General features: G+C 48.6%; 1 protein-coding gene across 2 annotated transcripts in view; it reads left to right on the top strand.

Moving 5' to 3' along the window:
- Bcar3 (BCAR3 adaptor protein, NSP family member) overlaps positions 1–21425 on the top strand; it is a 114028-nt gene that overhangs the window by 80281 nt on the left and 12322 nt on the right. For both annotated transcript variants that reach the window (XM_048351991.1, XM_048351992.1), the window contains 4 exons: positions 9164–9292; positions 11556–11998; positions 15002–15105; positions 16273–16925. In XM_048351991.1, coding sequence (XP_048207948.1) covers positions 9164–9292; positions 11556–11998; positions 15002–15105; positions 16273–16925 — 1329 coding nt within the window. The remainder of the gene's footprint in view (positions 1–9163; positions 9293–11555; positions 11999–15001; positions 15106–16272; positions 16926–21425) is intronic.

Genomic DNA, 21425 nt, shown 5'->3' with positions numbered 1-21425 from the left:
TCGGCAGATCACAGTTTGAAGCCAGGCTGGGCAGCAAAGTCTGTGAGATTCTTTTCTCTAATAAACTACTCAGGAAATGCCAAATGTGGCATCTTTACTTGCTCAAGTGGTAGAGCGCTAGCTTTGAGCAAAAGGAAGGTCAGGAACAGTGTCCAGTCCCTGAGTTCAAACCCCAAGACTGGCACAAAACCAAAACAACCATAAAAAATGTATCTTTTATTGTACCATTCATACCTCAATCCTATCTTCCTCACAGAACGTTCATTGGTTCCATTTTTTTTTTTTTTTTTTTTTTTTTTTTTGCCAGTCCTGGGCTTGAGCACTGTCCCTGGCTTCTTCCCGCTCAAGGCTAGCACTCTGCCACCTGAGCCACAGCGCCCCTTCTGGCCGTTTTCCATATATGTGGTGCTGGGGAATAGAACCAAGAGCCTCATGTGTAGGAGGCAAGCACTCTTGCCACTAGCCCATATTCCCAGCCCCTGGTTCAAATTTTTATTTAAAACTAGAATCGGGAGCTGGTGGCCGACATCTGTAATCCTAACTAATCAGGAGGCTGAGATCTGAGGATTGTGGTTCAAAAGTCCACGAGACTCATCTCCAATTAACCACTAGAAAACTGGAAGTGGTGCTGTGGCTCAAGTGGTAGAGTGCTAGCCTTGAGCCAGAAAAGCTCAGGGACAGTTCCCAGGCCCCAAGTTCAAGCCCCACAACTGACCAAAAAAAAATTAAACTACACTCATCCAGGTGAAGTCCACCTGTCATCCCACCTCCTGGGGGGCTGGGAAAGGAGAATGGTGACTCCGAGGATGAGCTCCCCCCAAATAATTAAAATGACAAAAAAATGATCCTCCTCTTGATTTCTCAGCCCCACCACTCTCCTCACGACTACCCAGAGCTGTTCCCAGAACATTCCAAGATTTTTCTCATTTTAACACAGGAGAAAAAGCCACAGAATAAAGAGATGGAGTAATCTAGAAGCGGCGGGGACAAGATGGAAATGCGAGCTGTCTGTTCCCAGAGCTCTGGGCCGTGTGTTTCTTTGTGTGTGGTCTTCTACTGCCAGGCCTGGTCCTCTGCAATGGTGGGACACAGTGCCCTCCCTGCATGGCAAATTGCTTGGTTGTGATGATGGGGGGCGGGGAAGACAGATCTTCCTGGTGATTTGTGCAACTTCAAATCCTATGGGAGCTGTGCATTTCTTACTGACTAGGATAGAGTTAAACAGGCATTCCTCACAATGCAGATGGCATCTCTCTTGAATTCTCTGAACTGCCTCCGACATGCCCATGAGTGCCAGCCCCTCGGAGGGTCCTCTGGGGGCTCTGATGGTGCCTGGAACCTCCACTCATCCCCTGGCTTAGATGTATGTGTCCTGGCATGCCCAGGCCAGCCGCTGTGTCTGATGTGAAATGCAGGCTCGGATGTTCACACAGGACACCCTGCTCTCCATTCTTCTGAGGCCAGATCGCTTTTTTCGTCCTCATAGAGCTGTGAGCGTGGGTTTCATAGTTAATCAGGTTTCTCAGCACGTCTGCGGGCTGGCTCTGTGCCTCCAGAATGTGTTTTCCAACCTCTCCTGGGTCCATCTATTCCAGCCTGTCAAGCTCAGACTTGCTGGGGGGTGTGGGGCTACAAAGATGTTCTTCCCAGATTCACAAGGATCCTCCTGGTATTCAGAGCCGGCTCCAGCAAGCTAGCACCAGTCCTAGCCATGAGGCTGGACCCCAGGCACTGTGCAGGTGGGGGTCGCCCCCCTCCTTTAAAGGACTGAAAAAGCTGATTTTCCAGATTGCTTCCCTCCCTGACCCTCTGCCTCTCCACCTTAGACCTGGAGTTACAGAACCATATACTGATTTATCTGCAATGAAATTTAACACTCACGCCAGTGACCCACCAGGGTTTGTTTCTAGTACTCTCTAGATATTCACTTAACAGTCCTTATTAACCCCACTGGACTTGTCATTATCCTCATTCTGCATATGAAAGCCTGAGTCTGTACAGAGAATTCATGTCACACAGTTGAAGCCAGGCACTGGTGACTCACGCCTGTAATCCCAACTGCTTAAGAGGCTGAGATCTGAGGATTGCGGTTCAAAGCCAGGCCAGGCAGGAAAGCCTGTGAGACTCTCATCTCCAGTTAACCACCAGAAAACCAGAAGTGGGGCTGTGGCTCAAAGTGGCATAGCACTAGTCTTGAGCAAAAAGAAATCAGGGACGGTGCCCAGGCCCTGAGTTCAAGCCCCATGACTGGCAAAAAAAAAAAAAAAAAAAAAAAAAAAAAAAAAAAACACCACACTGTTGTTTAGTGGCCTGTGGACTGAAATAGGCAGCTGACTCACCGCCCCCCGCCCCCCAGTACTGAGGTCTAAATTGAGGACCCTGTACTTGCTTGCTAGGCTGGCACTCTATCACTTGAGTCATATCTCTAGCCTAGATTTTGGCTAGTTGTTTTGGAAATGGAATGTTTTTAAAGTAACTTACTTGTTTATTTATTTTTATTGTCAAGATGATATACAGAGGGGTTACAGTTACATACTTAGGGTAATGAATACATTTCTTGTCATACTTGTTACCCCTTCCCAATGATGGACATCGTCATTCTAGTCACAATGCTTATGAACACTATGAATATTAACAATAAAACAATTCCTTCCGAGGTCGGGTGATATGTACATTCCTTTCCTTTTGCTTAGTGTAATCTTTTTCTCTCATGGAAATGGAATCTTAGGGCTTGTCTTTTCTGGTCAGTGCTAAACCTCAAGCTCTGAGCTCAAGTTTCTGAATAACTAGAATTATAGGCTTGAACCACAGCACCCAATCTCTTAATAATGTCCTGTAACATCTATTGATAGCAAGATTATTAAAATACCGGTGGTGGTAAGAGGGAGCTTGACTCAGATTTCCCTTATAAAAGCACCAATTCATGGTCATTTCTATCTAACCTTCAATTTGATTGGACAATCTTAGTGTTGCTAACCTGCCTAAGATGAACTTATTACTTCATTTAACATGCATGGAACCTCTTATGGCTTCCCCTTTCCACAAGAAGGCTGCTTGCAAATTCAGGAGGGGTGGTGTCAAACAAAGGTAAGCCTTGAGGCGGAAGATATGGGAGAGCCTGGATCTTGGTCTTCTAGTGATTGTGGGTGGATTTGGCGCCTGGAATGATTCAGTAAGACCAATAGGACAGGTAGACTGTTCTTGACCCCAAACCAAGCATCTTTGTGCCCATAGCTGCCATGTTGTGTGGAGCCCAGGATGGCCAGAGGCTGAGCCGAGTCAGCACAAATCCTCCCTTGACTCACCCACTCCTCCCCATCCTCTCCAGATGAGAACAGGGCAACATGAGAAGCCAGATTTGCCTTCTAGGAATGAGATACAAATCCAGGGCAAAAGAAATAGAGAATTTGAACGTGAAGAAAACATTGTATTCCTCTCACGTGGCTGTAATTGACATTCGTAGCATCCGTGGGAGAGATATTAATCCATGAGTTTTCTTGCTGTTTCCTTTACCTCATACTTAAACTGCATCTAGTCAGAAAGGCCAGTAAGCACTGCCTGCAGTACAGCCAGCTGGGTGACTGGGGTGGTGCTGCCCACCTGCTGTCCCATGCAGACTGAGTAGCTGAGGGCCCTTCGGGGCAGCCAGACTTCCAAGAGTTGGAATATTTGACCTAGGAGAAAAGGGTTAGGGCCTGGAACCTTCGTGAGTGACAGACGCAGGTCCTCTGGAGTTTTTCTCTAGATTGGCTGTTGATGGAATGCTGAGGTCCGACACTTCATTCTGTTTTCTCTCATGCTTGATTCTTTTTTTTTTGGCCAGTCCTAGGCCTTGGACTCAAGGTCTGAGCACTGTCCCTGGCTGCTTTTTGCTCAAGGCTAGCACTCTGCCACTTGAGCCACAGCGCCGCTTCTGGCCATTTTCTGTATATGTGGTGCTGAGGAATCGAACCCAGGGCCTCATGTATACGAGGCAAGCACTCTTGCCACTAGGCCATATTCCCAGCCCCTCATGCTTGATTCTTGATAGCAGTGCCTAAGCCCAACACCGGCTGAAGCCTGTAATCCTAGCTATTCAGGAGGCTGAGATCTCAGGATCACAGTTTAAAGTCAGCTGGGGCAGGAAAGTCTGTGAGACTCTTTTGTGTTGTTGGTGGTGGTAGCAGTGTTTTCTTTTCTTTTCTTTTCTTTTCTTTTTTTGCCCATCCTGGGGCTTGAACTCAAGGCCTAAACACTGTCCCTGAGCTTCTTTTGCTCAAGGCTAGCACTCTACCACTTGAGCCACAGCGCCACTTCTGGCTTTCCTGTTTATGCGGTACTGAGGAATTGAGCCCAGGGTTTCATGCATGCAAGGCGAGTAATCTACCACTAAGCCACATTCCCAGCCCCATAAGACTTTTATCTCCAATTAAGCACAGCTCAGTGGAGCTGTGGCTCAAAGTGGTAGAGTGTTAGCCTTGACCAAAGAGCACAGGGACAGCACCCAAGCAAGCACTGAGTTCAAGCCCCATGACTGACAAAAAAAAAAAAAAAAAAAGAATTCAGGTGATTAGGAGAATTCTGCTAAATGTCACAGAGACATGTGACATCCCTCCCCCTCTTTCTTTTTGTGTTAGTTCTGGTACTTGAACTCAGAGCCTGAACACTATCCCTGAGCTCTTTTGCTCAAGGCTAGCACTCTACCAATTGAGCCACAGTGCCACTTCTGGCTCTTTTTGGTCATTAATCAGAGCTAAGAAACTCATGGACTTAAGCCCACTTGACTTTGAACCATGATCCTCAGCTCTCAATCTCCCAAGTAACTAGGATTACAGGCATGAACCACCAGCACCCAACAGGAATCTCATCTTTGGTTCCCAAAGGAGCATAAGTATCAATTATAAAATTCTCAAAGTATTTAGTGGATACATTTTGGGGGGAAAAAATGAGATACAATCTTGTTGTTGAGGTTGACCTCAAACTTTCAATTCTCCCACCTCATCCTCCTGAGTGTTGGGATTATAGGCACGCTCTATCATACCCACCTTGCCAAATTTCCTTTGTGTTCACCCCTCACCAGCCATGTGGTTTATAGCTGTCAATGTACTCAAGTGTAGTGGTAGAATCATATTGGCAAGATCAAGGTCTCATAAATGTAGATAGCTGAGGGGAAAAAATGTAAAAGGTTGCATTAATATATATGATTAGATGGTAAATGAAGGTTCTAGAAGGCAACCACACCCTCCAAATAACCACTGTTCCATCATGAGGCTGCCATATGTGGTGACTCACCGCAGGCACTCCTGCACTTGCTTGGGACCATGCCCACAGCTCCTTCTGAGGCCCCCGCAGCAGACCGCATCATAGTGACAGAACCAGCCCTCCCTGGTCTAAACCAAAGCACTTTGTCCTCACTCTCACCCAACCTCCCTTGAGCTCCCTCTCTTTCCTTCTTTCTCTTCTTCTCCTACCCTGTTAAAATTCGGGAACTTAGCCAAGCTCTGGTGGTTCATACCTGTAATCCTAGCTGCTCAGGAGGCTGAGATTTGAGGATTGTGGTCCAAAACCAAGTCTGGGCCGGAAAGTCTGTGAGACTCTTATCTTTCATTAAACACCAAAAAACCAGAAGTAGTGCTGTGACTCAAAGTGGTAGAGCTCTAGCCTTGAGCAAAAGAGCTCAGGGATAGTGCCCAAACCCTAGGTTCAAGGCCCAGGACCAACAAAATAAATAAATGGGCAGGCATGGGTTTTTTTGTTTTTATCTTGTCTTCTGCCCCCAAGTTATCTGGTAGGATTCTCTCAATAACCTCTTTTTCCTCTGTGTGTCCCCTCCTAGTCTTGGTTCTTTCAGCAGTCTCCTCCAGAGTCTGGGAGATAAAAAGCAGTCATTTCAGTGTTTTCCTCTAAGACGTTGGGACAGCTGTAAAAAGAGAGCTGGCTGAATTTGTATTTTTGCTAACAGGTATAAAACAGTATGATACAAGTCCTGGGCAGGAAAGATGGTTGCATATAAAATATTTTCCAAAAAAATTTTGAGTTCGAACCAATGCTGAGACGGGGCGGGGTTTGGGGGGGGGGGAGGGAACTGAAAGAAAGAATGGGGAATCACAGTGACGGCTTATTTATATAAAACCTACTGCCTTAGAGTCATTTTTAGATTTTTGTGGTTTCGATCTCAGACCTGGGGGTAGTGTGAGTGAGTTGGCAAGGCATGCAGACTGTTTGTCAAGTGTTAAAGAGGGGCTCGGGTTGTTGGTTACGTTAGCAGTCTTCACACTGACGGCTGGGCCTGGTCTCCCGGCTGGTGTGGCAGCGTGCAGTGTTCAAGGACCCAGCCAAGTTCATGTTCCATGCTGCAGTCTCTAGGAGCGGCTCCTCTGCATGGTGCCAATCACCCCAGATGCCCACTATACATGAGTCACATAGCCACATCTCCTCATAAGAGAGATTGAGGAAGGTCAGCTTTTAGCTGGATGGCAACCATACCTGGCTAAAACAGGCCCTGAGATAAGTAGGGGAGAGGGGAGAACAACAGAAAAGCCTGTAATATCAACTGCCTGGCTTGGTCAGCCTGGTGGAGGACCAGGGGAAATGGTGGACAGGCTCTGATCTCATGAAACTTGTAGCAAGACAGAAAATAAATGACAGTCAGTTGACAACCTATATTCCAAACTTGTGTCTCCAGCTGGGGCCCAGCACAGTGAGCGTAGGCAGTGTCACAGGCCCCCGCTCTGTGAGGCCTGAGAGTTTGATCTCTTTGATTGGAAAGGGGGAAGTGAAGTTACTAAGCAGTGCCATCAAGGCCTCATATCCCGAAAGCCTAGAGGATTCAAGTCCAGATCTATTTTGGAGGATTCTTGGTAGAGGAGGATTTGGAGGGCTCATCTCTTGCTAAAGTATGAGAAAGTATGTAGGGAGACCCCTTTGTTGTGGGGAGATGAAAGGAGGTTCTATTTCTATAAAAAGTTGTTCTTTTTAAGACAAGGTCACACACACTAACAAAATGAACATTAGAACATTACAGAGTTTTGTTTTGGCTAAGTGCTGGTGGCTCACGTCTGTAATCCTAGCTACTCAGGAGGCTGAGATCTGAGAATTGTGGTTCAAAGACAGCCTGGGCAGGAAAATCTGTGTGTCTATTATCTCCAATTATCTACCACCACCACCAACAACAACAAAAAAAGGCCAGAAATGGAGTTGTGGCTCCAAGTGGGTAGTGTGCGAGCCTTGATCACAAAAGCTCAGAGACAGTGCCAGGGCCCTGAGTTCAAGCCCCGGGACCATCACTTGGTAGTTTGTAAATGTGTGCCCTAACTGAGATTTCTAAGGTAGATAAGAAAACACTATGACAAAAATCTCATACTATCCCAAAGCACAAAAAGCATATTCTTTTCAAAGCTTATGGGAGGTGGGGAGTGAGTGTGTGTGTGTGTGTGTGTGTGTGTGTGTGTGTGTGTGTGTGTGTCTGTCTGTCTGTCTGTCCGTCCATCTGTCCATTCATCCGGTCCATGTCCGTGTGTCCTGGGCTTGAAATCAGGGCCTGGGCATTGTGGATGAGCTGTTGTGCTCAAGGCTAGCACTCTATCTTTGAACTATAGCTCCATTTCTGGCTTTTTAAGTAGTTAATTGGAGATAAGAGTCTCATAGACTTTCATGCCCTGGTTGACTTTGAGCCACGATCCTCAAATCTCAGCTTCTTGAGTAGCTAGGATTACAGTTATAATCCTGAGTAGCATTCAACAACGTTTAAATTCTTATAGAATTTTAAAATAAATCAGGATGTTCAAAGGTAGGAAGAAGAAGAAAAAAAAGACCAGGGGGAATAATGTGGTAAGTTCGGGCAAACTAGGGGCTCAGAAAATCAGAGAAGTGCCCGCTTCCTTCTCATGTGACCTGGGGAGTAGTCCCCAGCCTGGTTTTGCTGGGAACCTGGCTTTCATTCCAGTCTCTCTCCTGGCTTTTTTTTTTTTAACTCATAACTGAATGCTCTACCACTTGAGCCATGCCTCCAGTTCCAGTTTTTTGCTGGTTAATTAGATAAAAGAGTCTCTCAGGTTTGTCTGTGCTAGCTGGCTTTGAACTGCAATCCTCATATCTCATGCACCTGAGTAGCTAGGATTAAGTGGATGTGATTCTAATTAAACCTGGAGCCAGTATCACCTACCCAAAACCCCCTGCATGGCTGCTGTATGGTATTACCAAACCTGAGGGAAAGGACCAGGTTTTCATTTTAAGTTTCTGTTTCTAATTTGTCATAACAATGATTTTATTCCCCAGTCCTGGAGCTTGAACTCGGCCTGGACACTCTGGCTGTATTTTGCTTCTTTTGCTCAAGGCTAGCGCTCTACTACTTGACCCACCACACTATTTCTGGCTTTTTCTGAGAAGCTCATTGGAGATAAGAGGCTCACAGACTTCCCTTCACCAGACTGGCTTCAAACCACAATCCTCAGATCTCAGCTTCCTGAGTAGGTAGGATTACAGGCATGAGCCACTAGCACCCAGCAGAAATACTTAAAATTTAAAAAATAATTATATAAGCAAGACCTGTTGATGTCTGCCTGTAATTCCAGCACTCAGGAGACTGAGGCAGGAGGATCAGATGTTTGAGACCAGTTTAAGTTTCATAGTGAGTTTGGGGGAAAAAAGGAAAGAGAGAGGTTTATATAAAGTATAAATTTAGACTCCTATTATTAGATTCAAGCGGCATAAACTGTTTTGTCCAAATAGTCTAAAATTTTCTAAAGACAAAGTTAATTCCTGAACTTGAGTTTTCCTATAGCAGAAAGTTCACAGCCATTGTTGCCAGCCCCAAAGACAACACAAAGTCAAAGGCCAGTCAGGAACTGCCATCCTTCCCAGGTCCATGTTGGGGCAATTCTGGAGGAGGAGAAGGAAAATCCATGGAATGCAGCAGGCTACCCTGGCATGTCCCACTGCCCCTCTGCTGAGCTCCCCCTATTCCAGTCGACTGCCGTCGGAGTCCCTATGTGCAGTGGAGCTTGGATTACACACTGGCAGCTTGCAAAGTGAAAGGTCCCGGCTATTTGCAGTCTTTATCCAGGCCCGCTCCCTGAGGGCACCCCTGGGCACACACTGGTCCCTTTAGCCCAGCAGAGGACGAGCCAGGTGGGCATCATCTCAGCCTGGGCGGCGTGAGGTCACTGTGGACTCTGTATTGCAGTTTTCCAAGGAGAGGCACGTGATGGACAGGACCCCCGAGCGGCTGAAGAAGGAGCTGGAGGAGGAACTGCTGCTGAGCAGTGAGGACCTGCGCAGCCACGCCTGGTACCACGGCCGCATCCCCCGCCAGGTACCCCACTGTCCTTGGGCAAGGCCAGAAGGACGGCTCTTCAGGGTCCCTTTCTAGGACGCTGGAGAGCAAGTCCTGATGAATCCAACGAGGACTACAATGTGACTGCATAGAGCATCTCTAAGGAGACCTTGGGAGGAGCGAAGGGCCAGTGAGCCACTCAGGAAAAGCCAGTCCTTGTGGGGTTGGAGAAGTACACAGACAGCTGGGGTTCAGATAGCTGAGCTCCGGGCCAGAAGCCACCACCACCACCACCCCAACTTGGAGCTGGTTCCTTTTTTGAGGCAGTGGTTTGCCTTCAGGTGAAAGAATAGGGGTGCAGTTTGTGAGGCCCCCACTGCTTTAGTGGACCAGCAAGTATTCAGCCACACATGACCTATGAACTGTGACCCATGACCCAGAGATGGGGAAGGCAGGGAATTAAACCAACAACCCCAGTTTCATGTCCTATATCCTTACTTTGTGTAATTGCCATGAATGCATTTATTTAGTACTACCAAAAATTGGCAAATAGTCTTAAGTCTGCAGAGTTTGAGATTTAGAGTTTTCCTTGATTTTTTTTTTTTTTTTGTTGTTGTTGTTGTTAAGTTGATCTGGCCAGTCATTAACCAAGAAACAGCATGACTGCAAGTGTGGAGATAGAGAGGGTGGAGGGTGCTGAGTTTTTTTTAATTTTTTAAAAATTTTTCTTAGTGTAGGGGATTTTTGACCTCTAGCAAAGAAGGAATGCTTTTTCCTTTTCTGAACCTTGCTTTTTTTTTTAAGTTTAAAATTGATTGTAGAAAATATTATCAGGGTTTGGAGGTACATGGCTAAGGTGGTAGGGTATTTGATGCCCAGTTCAATCTCCAATACCCCCCTGCAAAAAAAAAAAAAAAAACTAAAAGAAAATAAACGTCTGTTCTGAAGATCCCTATTACAAGCATGTATATATCCCAGATCTCCTCAATCAAGTCAAAGATCATACGCAGATTGTCTTTGTAGCCTGGTTTCTTTATTCCCAGGTAAGTGTAGGAATAAGCACCACGCATTATTGGACACTTGGGGGTTCTTACCACTCTGATCAACTTCCTTTACAATCACCACCATGTTCAAACCTATAATTATTGGCCCACCATAGGCTCCATTCTAAGAAATGGAATTTCTCTGCAAGAAAAAAGAAAACATTTTTAAGGCAAAGATGCAATTTTCAGGTAACCATGGTAGCATACTATTCTAAGCTAACAGAAGCATACCACTGATTGAACATCGGGCCGGGGGGATCCCAGAAAAAAATTGTCAAAGTGTATTAGCTACCAACTATCCCTTCCATCCTTGTTTACCAGCTGCCATGAGTGCGAATATGTAGAATCTGTCACTCTGGCCTGGATAACTGAACACGGTAATGAAAATAATACTTTACCCTTTGAAGCTTTACAGCTCTTCTATAGGTGATATTCTCCCCATTTTGTAGGTGATATAACAGAGCCACAGAGAGATAACGTAACTTGTCCACTCACATCACTGAAGCAGACTAAAAACCCAGGCACAGGATAAACACTTCCTGTGCAACCAGCATCACCACATAACAGCATCCTTCAGCATCCACTTTGCATATATGCAAATCCATAGTCCTCACAATAACTGAGATGAGGGGCCCCAACCTGGCTTTGTTCCAGCCTTCTAGGGGGTCACTACCATGTCCAGAATCTACCACCCATCCCCAGGTCCCCAGCCCTGCCTGCAGGTGCCTTAGGAGAGGACACAGTGGAGGACTTCTGGAGACAAAAACACCCTCATCTTCTCTCTACTGCTTGGGAGGGAGAATCAGACCCACCAGGCATATATTTTTCTCTTTTCTTACTTTCCATCCTTGAAGTCTGGGTCTGTGTCATTGGGGTCACTTCTCTGACCACCCACTTTTGAAGCACAGCCCACCCAAGCACTGGCATCCCGATTTTCATTTTCTTAACTTCACAATGTCCGACACACACAACGTCTGGTGCTGTTTATCCTAGGATGGAAGCACTGCACTAAAAATAGCAGGTCCCCCTGAAGGTGTCAGCGTGGTCACCGCTGTGTCCCACACCCATAGCCCTGCTGAGCACATTTACAGTGGTCACTAAATGGTTCTTTTTATCACACATGGCCCAGGCTGGCTTTGAACTTATGATCCACCGTCTCAGCCTCTCAAGTGCTGTCATGCCTGTCAGTAGCGATCTTTGAATGTGACCCTTGGCTAACTGAAGGAGAGATGATAATGCTGTCTTCCTTTGGTCCATAGGTGTCTGAAGACCTCGTGCAGCGAGATGGTGATTTCCTAGTTCGTGACTCCCTATCCAGCCCTGGGAACTTTGTTCTGACCTGTCAGTGGAAAAACCTTGCTCAGCACTTCAAGATCAACCGGACAGTCCTGCGGCTTAGTGAGGCCTATACCCGTGTGCAGTACCAGTTCGAGCTGGAGAGCTTCGACTCCATCCCAGGCCTGGTGCGCTGCTACGTGGGCAACCGGCGGCCCATCTCCCAGCAGAGCGGCGCCATCATCTTCCAGCCCATCAACAGGACAGTGCCCCTGCGGTGTCTGGAGGAGCGCTATGGCACTTCCCCAAGCCGGACCCGGGAGGGCAGCCTCACCGAAAGAAGGCTCGATGTGGCCAAACGTCTGAGTCTCACAATGGGTGGCATCCAGACCCGAGAGCAGAGCCTGCCCAAGGGGAATCTTCTCAGGTGGGTTTGAGTATCAGGACTGAGTGGGGAGGACAAGGGGGCACAAGCTGATGCTAGAGACACAATAAAAGATGTACAAGTGCCACTGTTGGTGGAATAGCTGTCACATTGCTGTGTACAATTATTCCCAGCCCAAGGGTTCATGGAGGAGGCAGGAGGGACACAGAAAAGGGTCAGAGGAGCCTGGACAATGGGTCCAGAGAGGGGATGGAAGTGGTTAGGAACTGTGGGCTCACCCCAGCCATGGCCTGGGGCCAGGAGCCAGGACTTGAGTACCTGGACTCAGGCTTGGCTCAGATGGTCAGGTGGCTGACTCAGAGTTGGTAAGATCCGAAGGACTGGGATGTGTCGATTGTGGGGGAAGATGGAAGGATGAGTTGAGGCTGGAGAGCCAGGTTCCTGGATCTGTGTAGGACCTGTCTTTCACAGAGCTGAGTTTCCTGTGCCTGCTGGAGAGAGGGTGGGAGGGGGAGGCCGTGCTGTAGCTCCTGGCTTCTGAACTTCCATACATAAACCAACGCATTTATTCCACTTGCTAGTTTTCTGTCTGGGTCAGGAGAGGGAAAATGTCAGACCCATAAACTGTAATTTCTATACTGCAAAAAAAGTATTTTTGCAAAATATAGGACTCTGTGAGTCACACAAATTACAGCTATGTTCTACCCAGAGGCTGTGGTGCATGTTAGTCAGCATCTGGCTGTGAAACGTCATGGTCGCCATGCTGGCTCCCTCCTGGGCAGCTGTGCAAGCCCGAGCAAAGGCCTGGGCTTCTCTGTGCCTCTCTGTCTTCATCCAGAAAGATGGACAGGTGAGGGTTAAATGTGGGATATGCAAAGCACTTAGCACAATGCAGACACAGTAAGTGCTGGGTAAGTGCTAATGATCCTGATTATTATTATCCACAGGGGAGGAGAAGGCAGTTATTTAGAAACCTCCACTTCTTAGTGGAAATGCAGGTGAGATCTCTTAAAACATAAAGGGAGGCCGGGCGCTGGTGGCTCATGCCTGTAATCCTAGCTACTCAGGAGGCTGAGATCTGAGAATCAACGGTTCAAAGCCAGCCCAGGCAGGAAAGTCGATAAGACTCATCTCTAATTAACCATCAGAAAACCTGAAGTGGGGCTATGGCTCAAAATGGTAGAGAGCTAGACTTCAGCGAAAGAGCTCAGGGACCCAAGGACCCATGACCACCACCACCAAAAAAAAAAAAAAAGGAGACTTCTGACCTCTTGGGGAGTGGGTGGAGGTGTAGTTTGCCCCTGGAGATAGGGAGTTCATTTATTCGTTTAATCAGCAACACAGAAGCTTGCAGTGGTCTTTGTTCAAATTTTTTAAAAAGTGTGTTTTTTTGTTGTTGTTTGGTTTTAGTTGTTTTGAGGCAAGGTTTCACCGTGTAACCCCAGCTGGCCTCAAATTCTCAGCCCCACTGCTTCTGCCTTCTGAGTTTGCCCACCACACCAAGGTTTAGATTTAAAAGTAAAAAAATTAAATTTTCTTTTAAATTTTTTGTGCTGGTATGGGAGCGTGAATTCAGGGCCTGGGTGTTGTCCATTAGCATTTCCACTCATTCTACCACTTGAGCCACAGCACCCCTTGCTTTTTAGTGGTTAATTAGAGATGAGTCTCACAGATTTTTCTGCCTAGGCTAACTTTGAACTGAGATCTTCAGATCTCAAAACCGCCCTCTGACAACAAAACTCTTTTCTAAAGATAAGAAATAAAAATGAAAGATTAAGTAGAAGTCTTTAAGTAGATGAAACTGGCCTGACAGCCACTACTCTGTGACATGCGGAGCCCCATTATCACCCAGCATAGGCAGCAGACCCACAAACATTTACAGGTGGAGCTGGGGGTGGGCTGAGCATGTATGATGGCCTTGGCGGCCTGTCCCCCTGCCCTGCCTTCCTTCAGTGGCTCCCACACATCTGCTCTGACTCAGGGCCACCCACCCTGACGTCAGGCCCTCTGGTTGGCTGGCCAGGCTCCAGCCAAGGTGTGCCTTCTCAGCCAGGTCATGTTCTGCCTGCCTGGCTGGGGCCCCTGGAGTCTGACCTCTGTGATCCCTGCTCGGATACCATTTCTCAGAAGCCATTTCCTTTTGGAATTTGCCCTGTGTCTTGCCTTATCTCTGAGCAGTTGCTGGACTATCTCTGTTGTTTGCAGTTTGGGGGTTTTATTGATTTGGTTTGTTTGGTGCTGACAAAGGTAGGAGAAGACCTTCACCATTTCTGTAACATAGAATGCTCTGTGCTTCCGGGAGCTTTAGTCAAGTTCATGCCAGCTTGCCTGGTGCTGTGCCTTTTCCTCCAGCAAGACAGATTCCGTGCTGGTGCTAGTTAGAGAAGTTCCCCATTGGGGTTGGAGAAGTTGCAGAAGTCCCCCTTGTCTTTCCCCGAGGTAGCTGTGCACAGTGACTGGTGGCTTTTCTAACTCAGCGGAAGGAGGGGACCGATCAGTGAGTCCCTCAGAAGTCAGGAGCATGGGTGTGGCCATCTCCCCTGGGGTCACCACCATCCAGGGTGATGGGGGAAAAAAAAACCAAAATGACTTGCTTCCAGCCAACACTGAAGCTGGGAAGTGTGCACTCACGGTCCTTCAACCAGCCATTCCCCCAGGGGGCTGGAAGTCATTTTAGGCTCTGTTAAAAGTACACAGTCCAGTTTACCAGATTTTCCCCAGAGTATCGTGAAACTCTTACCCTGCTCTGTTGTAGAGGATGAAGGGGCCCAGAGGAGACAGCCAGACTTTGCTGCCTGGGTCTCGGGCTGTGGGCTGGAGCCCGCAGCACAGTGTTTATTACTGGTTCCATCAGTCATTCCTCCGTGGACATTCCTTCACTGTTAGGATATGCGAAGGACTTGCCTTCTGAGCAAGTTGTGTTGCTTTGCTTTGCTGGGTTTGGGGTTTGGTTGTGTTCCCCCCCCCCCCTTAAGTTTCCATGACGTAGCCTAAAGGTTTTACTACTTAATGACATGTTTCTGCCCCCTTTGTCTTTGGCCTCAGGAATAAAGAGAAGAGCGGCAGCCAGCCAGCCTGCCTCAATCACAGGCAGGACGGGCGGGTGCTGGTCCTGAAAGCTCACCAGTCAGAGAGCCACCTGCCTATCGGTAGGTCTGTGGGAATGCCAGGGAGGAGGGGGGCAGTGTGGCCCCAATTTCCTTCAGGCGGCTGCCTTGTTCCATCAAGTCACTGAGTTTCTGAAAGTCTTAAACCTCCAGGACAGTAGCCTGGAGGGGAAACGACTGGGGGAAATGCTGGTTTTCAAACACTCAGCTGAATACTGGATGCACGCTGTATGCAGGCATGATTATCACAGGAAGCTGAGGCAAGGAGAGGTTAATGAAGGGGAGTCACCTAGCATTTGAACACAGGTTTTGTGGTTCCCCTTTGATAACTGGCAGTCTTTGGGTTGTCCTGGCCGCCTGCACAGTGCAACCACCCATATCTGGTCTCCTTCCTTGAGGAGAAGAGTGATAAGGAAGGGGGTATGGAAGCCCAGGAAGCAATTATGTTAGTAGGTCCAGTTGTTTTTGTTCTTTCTACAAGTAAGTTTCCTTGGGGCCACAAATGATTTTCCTAGCGCTCCCTTTGTAAGCTTCTTCCTTCACCTGAGGGGTTGTCCCTGTGTCCTGTGCTGTTGGTTAATGCTGCCTGGGATCTGCCCTGGCTGGGACTGCCAGTGACTCAGGGCCCTTCAAGACCCTGTTTCTTTGGGTGAGAAAGTCTTGCATTACTCACCATTGTCCTCCATGTTTTCCTGACTGTATTTCCCAACCTCGGTGACCATAAAACATGTAGCCAGGCGCCAGTGGTTCACAGCTGGAATTCTAGCTGTTTAGGAAGCTGAGATCTGAGGATTGCAGTTTGAAGCCAGCCAGGGTAGGAAAGTCCTGAGACTCTTCTCTGCAATTAACCACCCAGAAGCCAGAAGTAGAGCTGTGGCTCAAGTCGTAGAGTGCCAGCCTTGAGCTTGAAATTTCAAGGACAGCTCCCAGACACTTGGTTCAAGCCCCAGGAGCAACACACACAGACACAGACACAGACACACACACACACACACACACACACACACAGAAATTTAGAATTGCCCCAGAAATGTGGGGTGGGGCCTTGTTAACCCTTTCAGAATTCTAGACTTCTCTAGACTATGGGGGGAGCAGTCCCACTGTTTTCCCAAAGCATGAAGTGAGGCAGGCTGGGCAGCTGCCACTCAAGTTTTGTTTCCTGTTCTCCACACAGCTAATCTTTCTCTGACCTTCTCGTCCCCTCCACAGGTGGTAAGCTGCCTCCCCAGTGCCCGGGCATGGACACAAGCCCTTGCCCAAACTCACCCGTGTTCAGGACTGGAAGTGAGCCCACCTTAAGCCCCGCGCTGGTCCGGAGGGTCTCCTTGGATACTCGGGCAGGGGAAGCTCTGCGAGGATCCGACAGCCAGCTGTGCCCCAAGCCGCCCCCGAAGCCCTGCAAGGTGCCCTTCCTCAAGGCACCCCCCTCTCCATCTGCCTGGCTCAACTCAGAGGCCAACTATTGTGAGCTGAACCCAGCCTTTGCCACCGGCTGCGACCAGGGAGCAAAGCCGACCTCGGGGGCCCCAGCCAGCCACACAGAGCTGCTGATAGCCAGGCAGAATGGGGTCCCAGGGCCCCGAAACTCTGGCATCAATTACTTGATTCTTGATGGAAACGATGGAGCTGGGCCTTGGGAGCCCACAGTGATACCGGTGGACAAGGGGCAGGAGGACAAGGCAGAGTTTGTGAAGCCCCTCATGGAGACCGTGTCCTCGTTCAGACCCAATGACTTTCAGTCCAAGCTCCTCCCTCCGGAGAACAAACCCCTGGAGACAGCCATGCTGAAGCGTGCGAAAGAGCTGTTCACCCACCACGACCCCAAGCTCATCGCCCAGCACATGCTGAGCATGGACTGCAAGGTGCGTGCGTCTTCCCTCCTGCCTGCTGAGAGCTCACAGGGGGGCTGGCTGGCTGGCTGGCTGGCCTCTTTGTACTTTGCCACTTAGGTGCTTTGCTTGGAGGAAAAGTCTGACCATTACATAGATGTGGGATTGGCTTACAGGGTGGGGACCATAGTTGGGTGATCGTTGCCCAAAGGAAACATATAAACTTCACCCTGGGCTGATTGAGCCCAGCGCGGGGCCCCTGCATCCACTCCTGCTGGTGAATGGAGCCACTGCAGAACCCTCTTTCTCCCCTGTGGCTGCTTAACATGTGAACATCACTTATTTACCACCCACTGCATGGGCCTGGAGATACCTCCACACCCAGCTTTTCATTGAACAACCATCATGGCTGATGTTTCATAAGAATGAATACGTGCGCTAACACCATTGACTTGGGGGGGGGGGTGTGCGTGCGGGCACGCGGGCACCAGTACTACAGCTTGAGCGTATGGCTCCTCCTGCTTTTGCTTTCACTTTTTTGCTGGAGCCTGGAGCCCTACCATGTGAATCACACCTCTACTTCTGACTTCCTGTGTTCATTGGAGATGAGTCTTATAGATTTTCCTGAACCATGATCCTCCAATCTCAGCCTCCTGAGTAAGCTAGGATTACAGGTGTGAGCCACCAGTACCTGAATATCGTTACTTTTTATAGGAAATAGTTCTCTCAAGTTTGGGTGGCATTTTGTTCATAGTTTCTCACAGGTGTCACAGGCTGGGATGACCTTAGCCTACTTCCTCAGTATGAAGCTGGCTTGTTTCTGGGTGGAGTTTTTTTTTTTTTTTTTTTTTTTTGCCAGTCCTGGGCTTTGGACTCAGGGCCTGTGCACTGTCCCTGGCTTCTTCCCGCTCAAGGCTAGCACTCTGCCACCTGAGCCACAGCGCCCCTTCTGGCCGTTTTCCATATATGTGGTGCTGGGGATTCGAACTTCATGTGTTGGAGGCAAGCACTCTTGCCAGTAGGCCATATTCCCAGCCCCCTGAGTGGAGTTTTTTTTGTGTGTATTCCTGGGGTTTGAACTCAGGGCCTGGACTCTGTCCCTGAGCTTATTTTGCTTGAGGCTAGTGCTCTACCACTTGAGCCATAGTTCTACTTCCAGTTTTTATTTATTTTTTTGTTTTTGTTTGGTAGTTTAATGGAGATAAGATCCTTATAGACTTTCCTGCTCAGGCTGACTTTGAACCGCAATCCTCAGATCTCAGCTTCCTGAGCAGCTAGGAATACAGGCGTAAGCCACGGCACTGCTTAACCCTGGGTATTTGATAAGGCCCCAGTGAAATTTAAAGCCTTTAAAAAAATGATTTAAAGCTCCGTTCATTTGATAGGTAAGGGAACTCCATCAGCACTGAAGGTCAGGACTTAAGAACTGGATTTTCTTCATCAGGAATCAGGTCTAGAAATCCTGTCCCAGAGGACTTGGCAAAGCTCTGGTGTTGATTAAGGAATCCACGGATCTGCCACCAGGGCCACTACGTAACTGCCGATTGCTCCGAGAGCATAAAGTGCCCTTTGGAGTGACTCAGTCGCGAGTACACCCCTTGCTCAGACTGGGAGGTGGGGCTGCTATGCGAGCCCCAAGAACGAAGTGGGACATGGCTGCTCCAGAAAAGTGAGGCTGCTCACTCGGTGGCCAGGCGGCCTGGGGTGGTCATCATGTGCTGCATCAGCTCTTAACCTCACTTGAATGCCATCTAAACCTATCCAGAGGTTAAAAAAAACATTGAGCATTTCTTTCTTTTTTTTTTTTTTTTTTTTGCCAGTCCTGGGGTGTGCACTTAGGCCCTGAGCACTGTCCCTGGCTTCTTTTTGCTCAAGGCTAGCCATTGAGCATTTCAGACCACTGACAATTTCATCCCACTGGGCCGGGGATCTGAGCGAAGGGCCAGAGCTGCCATTCTTCATCATAGTCTGCTGGGAACCCACTGACCTCCATGCAGGAAGCTCCTGGTGGAAGCCTGGGCCTGGCTGACAGTCAGCTGCAGTCCCCTCAGGAAGCAAATCCTGCCTGTGCCTTGGACTCGGCTTGTTGATAGTCTAGGGGGAGGAAGAGATGCCTTCCCCTTGCAGGCCGTCTAGAACCTTCCCATACCCTTTGACTGCCATAAAACGAGAGCCTGAGTGGGAACTGAACTTGATCTCAACTGGAGATCGTGCCGTCTGCCTTTGGGCATCCCTAAGAGGGCCCTGGATTCCCAGAAAGTGAGCAGGAGCCAGACTGTGGACTTTCCCAGCCCCATCTGAGCTATGGGCCCTGCGCAGCCCTCCCTCCTCCTCCACTACTTCCTGTTCTTGTCCTAGAACCAGTGTCCCTAACAAGAAAGGCATTCCCCTCCTCAACCACGGCCAGACAGGGAGCAGGTGCTGGGCAGCATCTGGGGCCCACATGCCCATTCCTGCCTGTGCCTTCGCCTGGATGCAAATGCTCATTAAGGCCACTAGAACAGTGGGTGGTCATGAGGGCTGTGAGGCCTGGTTGGGAGCTGGGAGCCTCTCCATGCCTGTATACAGGCGCTGTCCATGCCTGCGCTTCTGGAGCTCAGCCATTCTCCGACCCTCTTGGCTTTGCCTGGAAGTGAGGCCCAGGGCATGAACGGCCTGAGTCTAAATCACACAGATGCCACACCAGCTACATGGCTGGTGCCTTCTGTTCCCACCAATAAGACCACATTCGAGTTCTCCCAGGTGGTCACTGAAGACTTAGTGAGTTAGTACATGCAATGCCCATGGTGGCCAAGCATTTATTATGTTAGATATTCAGCCTATCTGGAGTGTGCCAGCCCATAGTCTCTTCCTTGAAGGGGACCATACTGGGTGAGGTAAAATGAGACAGTGGCTGGGTGCTGGTGGCTCGCCTATAATCTAAGCTACTCCGGAGGCTGAGATCTGAGGATAGTGGTTCAAAGCCAGCCAGGGTATGAAAGGCCATGAGACTCTTAGCTCCAATTAACTATCAAAAAGCAAGAAGTGACACTGTGGTGTAAATGATAGAGCTCAGGCCTTGAGCAAAAAAGCCCCAGGACTGGCACAAAGCTGGGAGGGCAGGGAGAGAGAGATAGTGATTTGGGAACTTGAACCACAGTCCCATGGGGAAGTCTGCACAGGAGCGGTGGTCCCTCAGTGAGGGCTGGGTGGGGGGGGGCTCTGAGGTAGGTTTAGAAGTGTGCATAGCTGGCATGTGAGTGCAGAAAGTACATAGCTGGCAGCAGGAAGTATATGTGGAGACTCAGATGCCGGAAGCCACTGGAAAGAAGTTGACTTAACAGGATTCATGTGCAGAGCAAAGAAGATGGGGAAAGAAAGCAAAGAAAGCCTCTGAGGCAATGGGACGAGGAGGAATGGGTGAACCCAGAGATTCAGCAGTTAGGGTGACAAGACTTGGAGGGCAAAGGAAGGCCAGAACACTTTGTCAGGGGCCTATGCCACCCTGTCCTGCTGGAATCAGCCCACCATGAGTCCTGTGCAAGTGCTCCTTCCTTTGTGTGTCCTGGGACCTAACCTAGGCCAGGCAGTTGGGCTCTGGGTCACCTTGGATTGAGCTCAGTCCAGGCAAGCAGGTGCAGCCTTAGGAAAGGGACCCAGAGACAACATAGTGACATAGAGACAAACTGGAGGCTTCTTGCTTTCAAAACTGGGATCCCAGAATGCCTACTAATAATTCCAGAACAAAACTGAATCCTTGTCCAGCCTGTAGTCTATGGATTAGAACCCACTCGAGACACAGGCTTGACACTTCCGACAGGACCACTGTGTACACTGTGTGTATGTGTGTGTGCACATGCACACATGAAGATAACACAAATATCATAGAAGAAACCTACTTTCAAACATGGATGCTCATAAATTCAAGCTGGGTACCAGTGGCTCACACCTCTAATCCTAAAATACTTAGGAGGCTGAGATTTGAGGATTGCAGTTCAAAGCCAACCCAGGCAGGAAAGTCCGTGAGATTCTTTGCTCCAATTAAAACCAGAAAGTGGAGCTGTGGCTAAAAGTGATAGAGCACTAGTCTTGAGCAAAAGAGCTCAGGGACAGCGACTAGGCCCTGAGTTCAAGCCCCTTGACCGACCCAGAAAAAAAGAATCAACAATTATGTCCATCTATAGCCCATTGTAGGGGCTTTGTTTTCACGTGCAAGGCCTGCTTTCTGAGCTGCCTCTTGGCAAGATGTTAAGGTGTTGTCTTTTTGCCAGGATCCAGCCAGAATCTCCCCTTCCACAGGACTGGGAGTTCACAACAGATTTTCAAATAGTTTTGGGGGGTTTGGACTTTTAAAAAAAAATCCTTTTCAAAGTCCTTGAGAAAGGTGAACTTTAGTAGTTGTGTTACGAAAGGGGAAACTGAGGCAAGTGAGCAGAATTGAGAATGTAGTGTGGATTCTGCACCACATTCCAGGGTCTGTCACTGGGCAGCCAGTCCTGAGGCTTTGCTCCCAGGGCTGACAGCGGTTTTCCTTTGCTCAACCACAGAAGTTAA

This window comes from Perognathus longimembris, chromosome 7 (assembly GCF_023159225.1).
Source record: "Perognathus longimembris pacificus isolate PPM17 chromosome 7, ASM2315922v1, whole genome shotgun sequence".
Classification (NCBI taxonomy): domain Eukaryota; kingdom Metazoa; phylum Chordata; class Mammalia; order Rodentia; family Heteromyidae; genus Perognathus; species Perognathus longimembris.
The sequence above is the reverse complement of the archived record's forward strand: the minus strand, read 5'-3'. Positions and strand labels throughout refer to the sequence as shown.